Below are 12,110 nucleotides of genomic sequence, written 5' to 3'. Positions count from 1 at the left end.
CACCCGCACAGCCCGGCCCCGACGAGACTCACTTGAACTGGCAGAAGATGTCGGCGTACTCGGCGGAGATGCTGGACGCCTGCAGGACGGTCACGCGGAAGGTGAAGGTGCTGCCCAGGCCGAGGTGGTCCAGGGCGGCGTCCAGGGGCCCGTCCAGGGCGGCTTTCTCGGGGCTGTCCAGGAGGCCCTCCGGGGTCACTGCTGCTGGGAGCCAAGGACAGAGGGGCATGGCGGGACCCAAAGGGGCTAGAGCCCGGGCTCAAGGGCTGGGCCTCACCGCCTGTGCCAGCTAAGAGGCGGGGAGGGGGTGCGGGGCGGGCGAGGAGGAGTTCCAGGCCCTCGCGGGGTTGGGCCGTGTCCCAGAGCCTGTCCCAGCAGCCGCGGGGACCCACCTGAGCAGGTGTTGTTGTTGACCTCATCGGCCGAGGGCCCCGCGTCAGCACCCTGGCCCTGGCCCTCCACGATCCGCAGCTCCTCCTGGGAGGTCCCCGAGCGGGACATCCCCACCACGGGGCAGGACTCGGACTGGAACTGTGTGGGCAGGGGACACAGTCAGACAGAGCCGGCCTGGGTGCGGCCACTAGAGCGGCGTCGAGGACCCCGGGAGCCTCGTTCCAGGACTACCCTGCCGTGGGCAGGCACCCACCTCCCCAGGCCTGTCTCTCATGCTGTCACGGCCTATATTAGCCTACCAAGTGGGAAAGGAAGGTGGGAAGCGGTCTCTGGCCTTAAGTTCTGTCCCCTCTCCCCAGCCAGTACCCCTCCCGCAGCTCCTCCCCACTGTGGGCAGGACGCAGTGAGACTCTCCCATTGGCTTTCAGGGCCCTGGCCAGGCCCCCCCATAGCCTCTGCTGCCTCGTCCTCTCGTCCTCCGCACTCTCTGCCTGATGCCCTCTGCCCCTCCTGTGCATCCCCAGCACTGACGACCCCTCCGATAGGGACCGCGATCGCTGGGGGGCTCTGGGCCCAAGGCCTCAGAAGCACTGAGGTTCAGGGTGGGGCGGTGGGTGGCTGGGTGGTGTCAGGTTAGGAAGGGGCCTAGAGGAGAGAGGAGGAGCTGCCCGCTCCGGGGGGGCACCGAGCGGGACCCCCTCCTCCGCCCTCTCGCCTGAGAGCACAGATGGGAGCCCTGGGAGGGAGACACCGTCTGCCCTTCCTCCGAGTGAGGCCCGGAGTGCTGAGGACAGGCCAGAGGCCCGTCCAGTGGCGCCCATGGCTGCACCACCCCTGCACGCTACCTTCTCAAAATGCTGGTCGTCAAAAGAGATTTTGGCGGTTCCCGACTGGCGGACGCCGGAGCCGTAATCAGGGGCCTCTTCGTCGGCTGAAACGGGAACGGAGCAGGTGGTCAGGGCCCAGCTGGCCCCCCGGTGGGAGTGGCAGAGCTGCCCGGTGAGGGGAGGGCACGGGAACCAGGACGGGCTTTGACCCACTTTGGGGGGAACCCCGACACCGTCAACTGGCTCTGGAAGAATGAGGGCGCCGTCCTGGGCACACTGACCCCCAGCCTGTGCTAGCCCGGGGCCCAGAGGCAGCCACGTCCTCAGCACGGCCTGCTCTGACGGGCCCGCGAACTCCACATTTTCAGAACAAAATCTTCAACCCCTGCCCCTCTCCCCCCCAGCCCCGCCCGCCTGCCCCCACCTGCCCTGGCCCAGACTCAGATGCTCCAGCAGAACCCAGGGGTCCTCCGGACCCTACCTCCCCCTCAGCAGGGCCTGCCCCACCAGGTCCTCCTGGCTTCCTCTGGGAATCGCACCTGTCCCTCTGCCGCCACCGTCACCCATCTGGACACTCAGTGCCCCACACGCTCTCACACCCCGTCCTTCACAGCGTTTGGGGTTCCCCACTGTGCTTGGGACAAAACCCTCCTCCTGCTGCCTAAAGGACCCCAGATCTGACTTCCCACAGACTCCCTGGCCCCCAAGTCCAGCCACTCTGGCTAGATGCCACCCCAGCAGACTTCACAGACCCCAGGGGGCTCCAACCCTCTGTTCCGCGGCCTTGTCGGGGTGTTAACACCACCGTGCTCTCCACCCTGGTTGCCCGAGGGGCCGTGGCTCTGTCCCACCATCACCCAGGGCCGGCCCAGGGCCTGTGCACAGCCGGGCTCCGTGCTGGGAGGCTGGATCAGTCGACCCCTGCCATGGTCGAGGGCGGGGGCAGGTGTGGCTTCTGAGACCGTGAAACAACACCCTGTGGCTTTGTAACGTTCCCTCTCCTCCACCACAGCCACTAGACAGGGGACGCTAGGTGTGGCCCGAGCACAGACCGTCGACCTATAAGGCAGCCGGCTCAGGGGGACCCACTCACCAGGGCTGAGCGGGTCAGGAAGGGCCCAGGGAGAGCCCAGGGAGGACAGGCCCCCGGAGGCTGCGGGGGCAGCGTGCCCCGGGGCATGAGGTGGCGCTAGATGCTCCCAGCATCCCTGTCACCTAGAGCCACCCTCCCCCGAGCCCAGGCTCCCCCTTCTCAGCTGGGTCCCCAGGGGCCTCGGCACCATGGTGACATGACTGGGAGGTGCGGAAAGAGCACCTGGAATGACGGGGTAGTGAGAATTTGGCGACGGGGGACCAGACATCCAGAGTGGGGTTGCGTGAGCTGGCCAGTGGGAGCACAGGCCACCCAGGTTGCTCACACTCCGAGCCTCCCTGTCTCAGCCTGGAGACACTCCGCTGCCACACACTCTGTCCTGCCCCGTTCTGGCCCCAAGGTGCCTGGGCTGCTGAGACGTGTAGAGGAAAGAGAGTCCCGTGGAGGCCCCGGGGGCCCGAGGGCAGAGAAGGGAGGAACGGCCGTTACGGTGCGAGCACCAGGCCCTCTGGCCGAGCGCGCCCACGTCTGTGTTCTCCAGTGACCTCTCCGCACTCCTGCCTCTAGGAAGCTTCAAAGCGGACGCCATTCTCAAGGCAGCAAACCCAGGCTCAAAGGCCTGTGTGGCTGCCCACGGCCAGGAGGGGGTGCTGGGAAGGTGACTAGGCAGGGCGAGGGTGTCTGCCTCTGCAGTGAGAGGGGCTGTATCGCCAGGCCCACGGTGGAGGGGGTGTTCATGGCCTCTGAGGACACAGGCCAGCACATGAGAGGTCAAGGGGTCCAAAGCGGGCAATGCTGGGGAGTCAGGAAAGGCTTGGGGGCTGCAGTGGGCAGGGCCGGAGCTAAGGGCTGCAAGTCTGTGCGCCTGCCCTGGGGCAGAGATGGCGGTGGAGGGGGTGTGGCGGGGGGCACCTCTGCGCCAGGCTGGCTCCGTGGGTCCACCTGGGGCTGCCTGGTGGCAGGCCCGAGCCGGAGTGGGCTCAGACAGCCCTGGGCTCGGCCTGCACAGCCCCGGGGGCCCCAGCCGACCAGGAAGAGTCCAGGAAGCTAGAGCCAGGAGCCGGGCAGCAGGGGCTTCTCCCACAGGGAGAAACAGAGGAGGCCGGGGGCCTGGGTGGGGCTGGATGCACGCGGACCACCATGCGAGGCCCGCAGAGGTCTCCCCACCCAGGGGCCCCATCGGTGAAGGGACAGAGCCAGCCCGGGCCGCCCCGCACGCACCTGAGATGGCCTGGACGGCCACGCGGAGAAAGCCCTTCACCTCGCCCTTCTCGCTGACGATGGCCACACGGTGCACCAGGGGCACGGGGTACAGCAGGTTGCTCAGGTACACGAAGGCCCTGGGGGAGGTAGGGGCCACGGTCAGGACCAGCCCGCTGTGCGCTGTGACAGGCGGCAGCGGCTGCACGGCCCGGGCTCACGACACAACACTGCAAAGCAGAGCGAAGCGGGCAGCCAGGGCGGCAAGCAGCAGGGCGGGCGGGCAGGCGGGGCACTGCGCTGGGCGGGGAGGGGAGGGGTCCTCGGCCGCAGAGGAGACGGGAGGAGGCGCAGGGACGGGGGGCACGGGCGCCGGCGGGAGCAGAGGCTGTGGTGAGGGGGTGGGCCGGGGCGAAGCCCGCGGCCTGAGCAGAGAACAGCCGAGGAGGGAGGTTTCAGCCTGCTTCAAGGAGGAGGACCTGGGACCCGCCTCGCTGACCTACGACCCTCACGCTGGTGCTGATGTCCCCCCCCGCCCCTGTCTCCCCACCCGTTTCCCAGTGGCCCCTGACGCTTGCTCACGGACCCCACGACGGAATACGCCTCACGATTCCCTCTGGGCCCCTCCAGGAACACGGCGGGTCGGAGCTCCATGATGTCAGTAAAGCCAGGGCACCTCCCCCTCACCGGGGCCCAGGGGTCCGGCTGAGCCCTGAGGGACACCCCAGAAACCGTGGCACTGCCTGGCACGGCCCCACCAGCTCCCAGGGTGCCCAGAGCCACCCTCTCCTGTGCAGCTCAGCTGTGCACCCACCTAGTGCCAGCACAGGCGGGACAGAGGCCACGTCACCCTGGCGGTGCCCCTCTCCCCGAGCCGGCCAACGAGTGGGAGTCACACGGGCAGCCAGGAGGACAGGGGGGTCCCTGGAAGAGCCTGTGCTGCCCCGCCGGGTGGGCCGGCTGCTGTGAGCACAGCTCCTCACCATTCGGGGCACCCTCCTTTCGGGGGTCACCCTTGCCTCCCACCCTGCTCTGCCCTCCCCTCCAGCCCCGAGGAGCAGACCTCGGCAGCCCTGAGCTCGCTGGGCTGGGGGTCCGGGGTGGTGGTCCCGGGGGAGGGGCACGGCTTGGGCAGGATTTGGACAGAAGAGGGTGGGAGGCGCTGGGGAGGAAGTGCAGAAGGAGGGGTGAGGGAGGCCCAGGGCCTCAGTCAGGGATGGGGGAAGGTGGGAACAGAGGTGAGAGCAGCAGGGAGGACAGTGGAGGGGAGGTGGGAGTCTGCTGGCCAGGTGGGCGCTGGCACCTGGTGCATGGCCAGTGGCGGGGGGAGGACGGAGCTGGGAGGACAGGAGGAGAGGCGTGTCATCCCAGGCACCCTGCCCCTCGCCCAGGCTGAGCCACTGATGTCGCCCCACACTGAGAGCTCCAGGGTCCCCACTCTGGACCCCCTGTGGTGAGAGGCACGGGGAGGGGCTCTTCCCCAGGGGCCCTGATTCCAGGCCCTGGTGTCCCTTCTCAGGTGGGCTCCGTGTCTTCCCGCCACCCTCCCCCCGCAGGAGGTCGGAAATCTGAGCACCGTCCTGGCTTTTATCTCAGATGCATCAGCTCTACCTCAAAACTCTCTCTGAAATCCGCCACCCAGCCCATCACCCCTGGCCTCCCACCCGCTTCCTTCACGGCCTCCACAGCCGCCAGAGGGGACTTGAGGCGCGACCAGACCCGCACCCGCCGTGGCCCCCAAGCTCTTTGCATCCAAGAGGCACCTGAGCCCCTGCGGCAGCCCCACCCGCCCGCTCAGCCCCGCTCTGGCCCCCGGCGCCCATCTCCCTGCTCCTGCCACTGCCCCCAGCGGCTCCCATCTCCGCGTCCAGGCCGCCTTCTGCGCGGCTCTCCCTGTCTGTCTGAATTCACTCGTGGCCCATCTCTGTTGACTGCTTTTCGCTTTCTGGGCGCCCACAGGCCAAGGCAGGCCCCCGTCAGGGGAGGGTGTGCTGCCACCTGGGCCACCCTCCTGGGGCTAGAAGAAGCCCCTCTTCCCCAGCACAGTGCCCCTTCCTCCCACGAACTCTTCGGGGGCACGGTGTAGACAGATGGTGGGGGCGCATCTGCCCATCGCGGGGTTGGTGGGGGCCTGGGGCTCCATTGCCCCGACCACCCACTAAGGTGAGCCCCGGCCCTGGTCCCAAGAGGACATTGAGGCCACAGCAGCAGAGGGCACCAGCGGGCAGGGGATGGCCGGGGTGGGCTGCTGGCCTCATCCAGCACCCACCTCGGGACGGGACGGTGGTGGCCTTCCCTCGCCGGACACCCGGGCTCCTGGCCAAGGGCCTTTGATTGACATTGGGAGTGGGAGGGGGGCTACCATGAAATGAGCAAAGTCATGAGGTCCAGAAGGGGAAACGGAGGGGGCCCAGGACTCAGGCTGTGGGAGGAGGTGCAGACCCTGCTCTGCCCCTGCACCTGGAGGCCTGTACCCTGGGTTGGGGCACCGCCCAGCCACCCCACCCTGCCTGAGACAGCTTAGGGAGCTGGGCAGGACAGCCCCAAGCTGCAGGGCCAAGTCAGCACCCACCCTCCAGCAGGTGGAGGGCCTCTTCCCCAGGGCAGGACCCCTTCCCCGGGGCACTGCCCGCTGCAGAAAGCCGGGTGTCGGGAGGCTCCCAGAAGCCCCAGGCACAGCCGGAGGGAGGGGCCGCGGCCTGCCCACTCCACCCGCAGCCTGCAGGGAACCCACAGGAGGACCCTCGGGGAAGGCGGGGACACCTCTGGTTGTGGGCTAGGTGAGGGCATGGTGCCAGGCACAGGGGTGCCTAATCAGCACAGCTTGCCCGAGGGAGAGTTTAAGGGCTGTCCAGGGCCACCTGGCCAGGAGGGGAAGCCAGGCTCAGGGCCGCCTCAAAGCCCCCGGCCCGCCCAGGGCTGCCTTCCTGAAAGGGCCAGGGGGCAATTCCACAGGGACTTCAAGCTCCCAGAAGGCCACTTACAGAACCCTGGAGGCGACCCAGGACCGCCCCTGAGGGGCAGTAACGGAGGGGCAGGAGCTACCCCTCCCCCTTTTTGAGTCCGCAAAGGCCAGGCCAAAGGGAGTCTGAGGCACTGCACAGAAGTAAACTGAGGCAGGCACCGGACGCAGCCCAGGTCATAGGCGAAGGCCATGGCAGGCGGGCCCCCTCCTGGCTCCCCCCCCAGGGCCTCACCGCTCCACAAACCTACCGTGGTCTCCCAGGGGGCGCTTTCTACCACGTGGCCCACCCGTGGGCACAGACGCCAGGGTCCCACACATCAGAGGGGGCTGCGCCCCTCGTGTCCTGAGGCTCAAACAATCCCACTGGCAGCCCACGAGACTGAAAACTCCAGTGAAGAAACCATATGTGCCTGTCCCTCCAAGCTCACGGGGGAGGCACTGGAGCCCCCAGCACCCCGGGCGGCAGGTGCGCCCGCGTCTCCTCCGTTCACATCCCAGCACGGAGACCAGGGCCCCCTCACCAACGGCGCATCTTAGCTGGACTGGCTGCGTCTTTCTTTCTTAGGGGCACAAATACGGTGCCGGAGAGCTAAGACGCCGTGTAGAGCTGGTGAAATACGCCATTCCTGCCCCATTTCACAGGTGAAGACGGAGGCCCGAGGACATTAAGGAAGTTGCTGGCAGCAGAGCCCCAGCTGGCGTGAGACCCCACAGGCCGGCTCCTGTGCAGCTCCCAACCGTGCGGACGCCACGCCCCGCCCCCCACCGGCTTAATTAATGCAGCTCATTAACTAAGCAAATCTAGCCTCTCTTGATCTTTCAGGGTTTCCTCGCGTCAGAGGGGAAAGAAAGCCCGGGTACTCCTGGCATCGAAAAACGGCAGGGCCGGGACCTCGAGGGAGCCCTTGGCTGGAGGTTAGGGCCTTACAATGAAGAACACGCCTGGAATCCACGGCCACACTCCCTCCCTCTGAACCCCATCACCGGCTGTGGGAAGGCTCTCACGCTCACGGGTGCCCAGGTGGGCTCGCGTGCAGATCCAGCTGCGGCTCCCAAAGGCAGAGAAAGAAGCCACGCTGGATACTCTCTCCTTCCTGCTGCCCCGGTCCCTGTCTGATTGGTGATAGTGACGGGTGCACTCAGCCACAAGGGACCTCTGGGGGCCCAGCAGCCACGGCCCCTGCTGGCAGCACCACCTTCGAGGGCAGGGGGCGGGGGCTGGAAGACCCCAGGCCCACCCCGCCCGGCAGCCCCAGAACTTGAGGGGATGGGGCCACGGTGCAGAGGCTGGGCCTCCCCCTCACTGCCCACCAGGTGCCGGAAACAACCTGGCGTCAGCACCCGCCACCCTGGGCCAGAACAACCCAGCCCTGTCCAGAGAGCCCTGCCGGCCACGGCGCACCTACCCGCACACGGGGTGGCTTGGAGCCTCGCGGGGGCCGATTCGGGCTGAGCGGCTCGGCACACAGAGCGCACCCAGCTGGGAGCCGAGGGCCCAGCCTCGCCAGCCCAGACGGCACAGAGCAGACACGGCGGGTCAGTGCTTTCCCACCCAGTCCTGAACACGTCCCTTGGGCGGTCGCCAGTCCCCCTTCCCCGGGACCCTCCATCCCAGACAGTCACCCCCTCGCCTTCCTCTCTCTGCAGCCCACCCGCCTTCTGAAAGCCACGGTCTGAGCAGGGAGGATCATGGGGCAAAACGGAGCCCCCAGGCCCACTTCCTCCACCTGGGTTGGCCCATCTCACCTCCCAGTTCACTGGCACCCAGACCGCCAGAGGGAGACCCCCCGGGGGGCTGACCCTGGACTTGGGTGAGGAGCCCCGGCTGAGGACGGGGGAGGCCCCTGCCGGGGGCCCTGTTCACAGAGGTGAGGCACCTTGAAGCAGGCTGAGACCCGCCGGAGAGAGAGGAGGTGGCAGAGCCGGGGCTGAGTGTGGGGCAGCGCTAACCACGAGATTGGTGAGGTGCAGACGCATGCTGGGGCCCGGGAAGCCTGTCCAAGGGAGACAAGAGTGGGCGCCCCCATTTCGCTCAAGCCTTGGAGAGAGAGCCAGCGGCTACCAGAGGGAGAGAAGGAGACCAAGGGCGGGCCCTTCTCAGGGCCTGGGCCGGCACAGCTGCTGCGCGGGAAAAGCCAATTCTCGCCAAACCAAAAAGATCAGGACGTTTCCAGATGAACCCCTCGCAGACGCCCGCCGTGGGGAGCTGGCCTCTCACTCGTGGCTTTGGTTTGGCTTGGTGGTTTTGTCACATCCCAGATCCACAGAGGGGGGAATGTCGGAAGGACCCAGCTCTTTCCGGCTGAGACTGCGAGAGCCCACCCCCGTTTCTCCCGGTGTCCTCGCCCCCGTGTGCCCCGACCCCACGCCTGCCTGGCACCCGGCCACCCTGGCCCTAGCGGCCGGGCGTTCTGAGAGGCCCGCGTGCAGCTGGCCCTGGGGCCGCACCTCCTCCTCGGGCTCAGCAGAGCAGGAACCCAGCCGGGGCGTCTCGGAGAGAGCCACGCGGTTTTGTCCAGTGGGCCAGCATCTCACACTCAGGGAAGAGTAATCAGAATAAATCCATGACGCGCCAGCTGAGAACCTGCTTCCTTCCAGGAGGAACCAGTGGGGCCTTCACTCCACCACCCGCACCCAAGGGCTCCCAGTGCAACCCCGCTATCTGGGGACCAGCCTCGGCCTTCAGCTTTCAGTACTGGTGCTGCAAGGTCAAGACCTCCAAACACTTCCATCGGTCTAGCCCAAGGAAGCAGTCTGAAACTCCTAAAGAGTGCTGTTAAAGCTATCTTACACCTTTGCCTATACGTAAATTCCATTTTCATGAGCTGAATTTCCTACTACTGCAGCTAGGTTGCTAGGCCTTTCCTTCACCTTCCTGCTTGCGTTCCACTCCACGGTCATAGACATAAGGATGGACTGGGTACGCCCAACCTGCCTGCAGGGCGGGGGGCCCCCGCTCCCCCACTGAACTTGGCCTCTCTCCTCTGTCCAGGAAACTGAATCATGGGCTCCTCTGCAAAGGGCACTTTCCCATGAGGGCACACGGCCACTGGCACCGTCTCCGGCACTGGGGGTCAGGAGGGACAGAGAGAGGCCGGGCTGCCCGGGACCCAGGGCTTCAGAAGGAGGCCCTTCCACTGCCCGGGCACCTGCCCTTCCTTCCCTGCCCCCCGGCACGGCCGGCTCCAGCTTCTGCCCCTCTCCCCACAGAGAGGGTAGGGGCACTGGGAGCAGACCAGGACCCTCCATCTCTTCTGGAAAACAGTGGAGGGAGGGAAAGCCACGCTGGCCGGGGTGGGGTGGGGGGGCCGCAAAGATGCACGGCTCCGCCTTTCCGAATGCCCCCGCGGGCCCTGAACGGGCAGGGGCGTTGCTCTTCCCGAGTCCCGGAGGCCTCTCTGCGGAAACAGGCCCACCAGTGAGGAGCCCGTGCCCCGGGGCACCCTGCCCTCCTCCATCACTGGGGCCCCTGCAGGAAGGCCAGGAACCCCCGCGCCCCCTTACGCCCTGTCCTGGGGAGGCCCCGCTAGCCGGGGGCCGCGCCCTGACGGCGGTCAAATCGTGCCCGCAGCAGTGCTCCTGTGCAAAAGAGCTGGTTCCTTCCCAGCATGCTGTCCTCGACCTCACCAACCTTCCTACTACACTGAACAGGGGGGGCCGGTCGTAAAACGGGTCCCGGCCGTCGCACGGCATGCGCTCCGGAAAGACGTCGTCCTCCAGGTCCTCCTCCTCCCCCACGCTCTGCTCCTCAGCAGGCTCGGCAGCGTCGGAGTCGGGGCTCGAGGAGGCGGGGGAGGGGGTGAGAGCAGCCATGCGCTCGCTCATGCATGTGTTGAGAAGAGGGTAGCTGTTGCAGCCAGAGGTGACTGAACTGGGGTTAGTGCGACAAGACAGAGAGAAGTTAACGCCAGCTCCTCGCGGGCGGACGGGGCGGGGCAGGGGCTTCCGAGGAGAACCCAAACCAAACACACGACCGTCGAGGATGCTGCCTCGACAGGCAAGAGAGCCAAAGTGCCCGGTCCCCAGGCGTGGGCAGACAACGCACGGGGGTCAGTGTAGAGCTCCGGAAGGTTCCGGAGGGCACCGGCAGGTATGGTCCCGACCAGGTGCGGCTGAGGCCGGTGAGGGCCTCGGGAGCCTGGCCGCACTGAGGCCTCAGGAACCTTGCCCCGTGGGGGGCAGGGGCCGGGTGCAGCCCCCCGGACCAGGAGGCTGGGGACATTAGGCGTGGACTCTGAGCTCTGGGAGGACACGGCTCCGCCTCCCGCTCACACCCCACCTGAAAGCCTGACCAAGCCTCACATTCACACACACGGACAGGTGTCACCTGACGGCCATGGTCCCGGAGCAGGGGTGGGTGGCGATGCTGAGACCCCGCTCCCTGGCCAGGGCCCACCGATGTGTGGAGAGGACTGGCCAGGGGGCTCAGACCAGGAAGGACCAGGGCCGGGGAGTCGGGATGGAGAAAGGCATCTGGCCGGCCCACTCCTCGTGTCAGGGCCAGGGCCCAACCCCGCGCTACCCCCCACCTTCTCTCAATCTCTCAGCCCGGGGGGAGGAGGCGCCTACCTGCCCACGAGCCGGAACCAGGGGAAGCGGTCGTAGAAGGGGTCTCCACCAGTCACCACGTTGTCACAGTCCTCGATGACGCTGGAGGGCACCTCGGCCGCCCGGTCGTACATCTCCCGCATCAGGTCCAGCCGCTGCCTGCAGGGCAGAGGTCAGCGTGGGCCCCGGGGGAGCATCCTGGGGTCTCAGGCCCAGCACGGCTCAGGCCACAGCATCCTGCTCAGGGTCACCCACGGCTCAAGCTGGCTTGACAGGAGGACCCTCTGGGGTCCTCGGAGTCAGCCGACCGTGGCCAAGGGGCTTGCAGTTTGCCACACGTTCCTCTCGGCCCCCGTGATGGCCGCGGCACGTCAGCCGGGTGGGGTCGGGGACCAGCCCCGCTCGGGATGGGGAGTCGGGGCACGGAGCCCCGGAAGTTCGGGGGTCAAAGGGCAAGTTGTGAGAAGACACAGGAAACAAGGCGTTTTAGAGGCTATCCCCCGGAAAACCGGCCGGTGGTGGGAGAGACGCAGACGTCTCCCTCGGGGGCTCAGGCGCACCAGGAGGGACGTGGGGTGGTGGGGGACATCCACCCTCCAAGAGCAGACGGCAGCCCAGGAGGACGGGGTAGAGGCAGTCACGTGTCTGTGAATGCGCGTGGGTCAGTGCGTGTGCCGGGGGCGGGGACCTCATAAGAAGGGAAAGCGTCTGCGTGTGAGGGTGTGTGAGCGGAATGGAGCGCGTATAAACGTGTCTGCGTGCGTGAGCACGTCGTGACCACGCTTTCCGTTCTCTGCATCTCATGACGTTTCCACATCTCTGGGGCCTGCCCCGACAGTGAACAGCCTGTGGGTGAGCCCACCTCCACACAGGCCACCACCCGCCCCTTAGCCGACTTGCACGCCAGCCGGCTCCCCAGCCCTAAATCACCCGGGCACAGCCCGGGCCCGAAGCCCGCAGGCGTTATGCTGACCAGCCGGTCCTCACTGTTCACCCTGCCCTGCTTTGCCCATGAAAACCTCGCAGAGGCCGTGGCAAGGCCCCCCTCTCCCTCCTTGGCCCCCGGACGGCCCTGTGCCCACGC

At 67.2% G+C, this 12,110-nt stretch overlaps 1 protein-coding gene across 1 annotated transcript in view; it reads right to left on the bottom strand.

Moving 5' to 3' along the window:
• KIF1A (kinesin family member 1A) overlaps positions 1–12,110 on the bottom strand; it is an 89,961-nt gene that overhangs the window by 27,834 nt on the left and 50,017 nt on the right. Inside the window, exons 26-31 of the mRNA XM_067740003.1 lie at positions 11,048–11,185; positions 10,110–10,349; positions 3,535–3,653; positions 1,239–1,324; positions 393–531; positions 33–201 (exon numbers count right to left, since the gene is read on the bottom strand). Coding sequence (XP_067596104.1) covers positions 33–201; positions 393–531; positions 1,239–1,324; positions 3,535–3,653; positions 10,110–10,349; positions 11,048–11,185 — 891 coding nt within the window. The remainder of the gene's footprint in view (positions 1–32; positions 202–392; positions 532–1,238; positions 1,325–3,534; positions 3,654–10,109; positions 10,350–11,047; positions 11,186–12,110) is intronic.

The sequence above is a fragment of the Pseudorca crassidens genome, chromosome 6, assembly GCF_039906515.1.
Source record: "Pseudorca crassidens isolate mPseCra1 chromosome 6, mPseCra1.hap1, whole genome shotgun sequence".
Classification (NCBI taxonomy): domain Eukaryota; kingdom Metazoa; phylum Chordata; class Mammalia; order Artiodactyla; family Delphinidae; genus Pseudorca; species Pseudorca crassidens.
The sequence above is the reverse complement of the archived record's forward strand: the minus strand, read 5'-3'. Positions and strand labels throughout refer to the sequence as shown.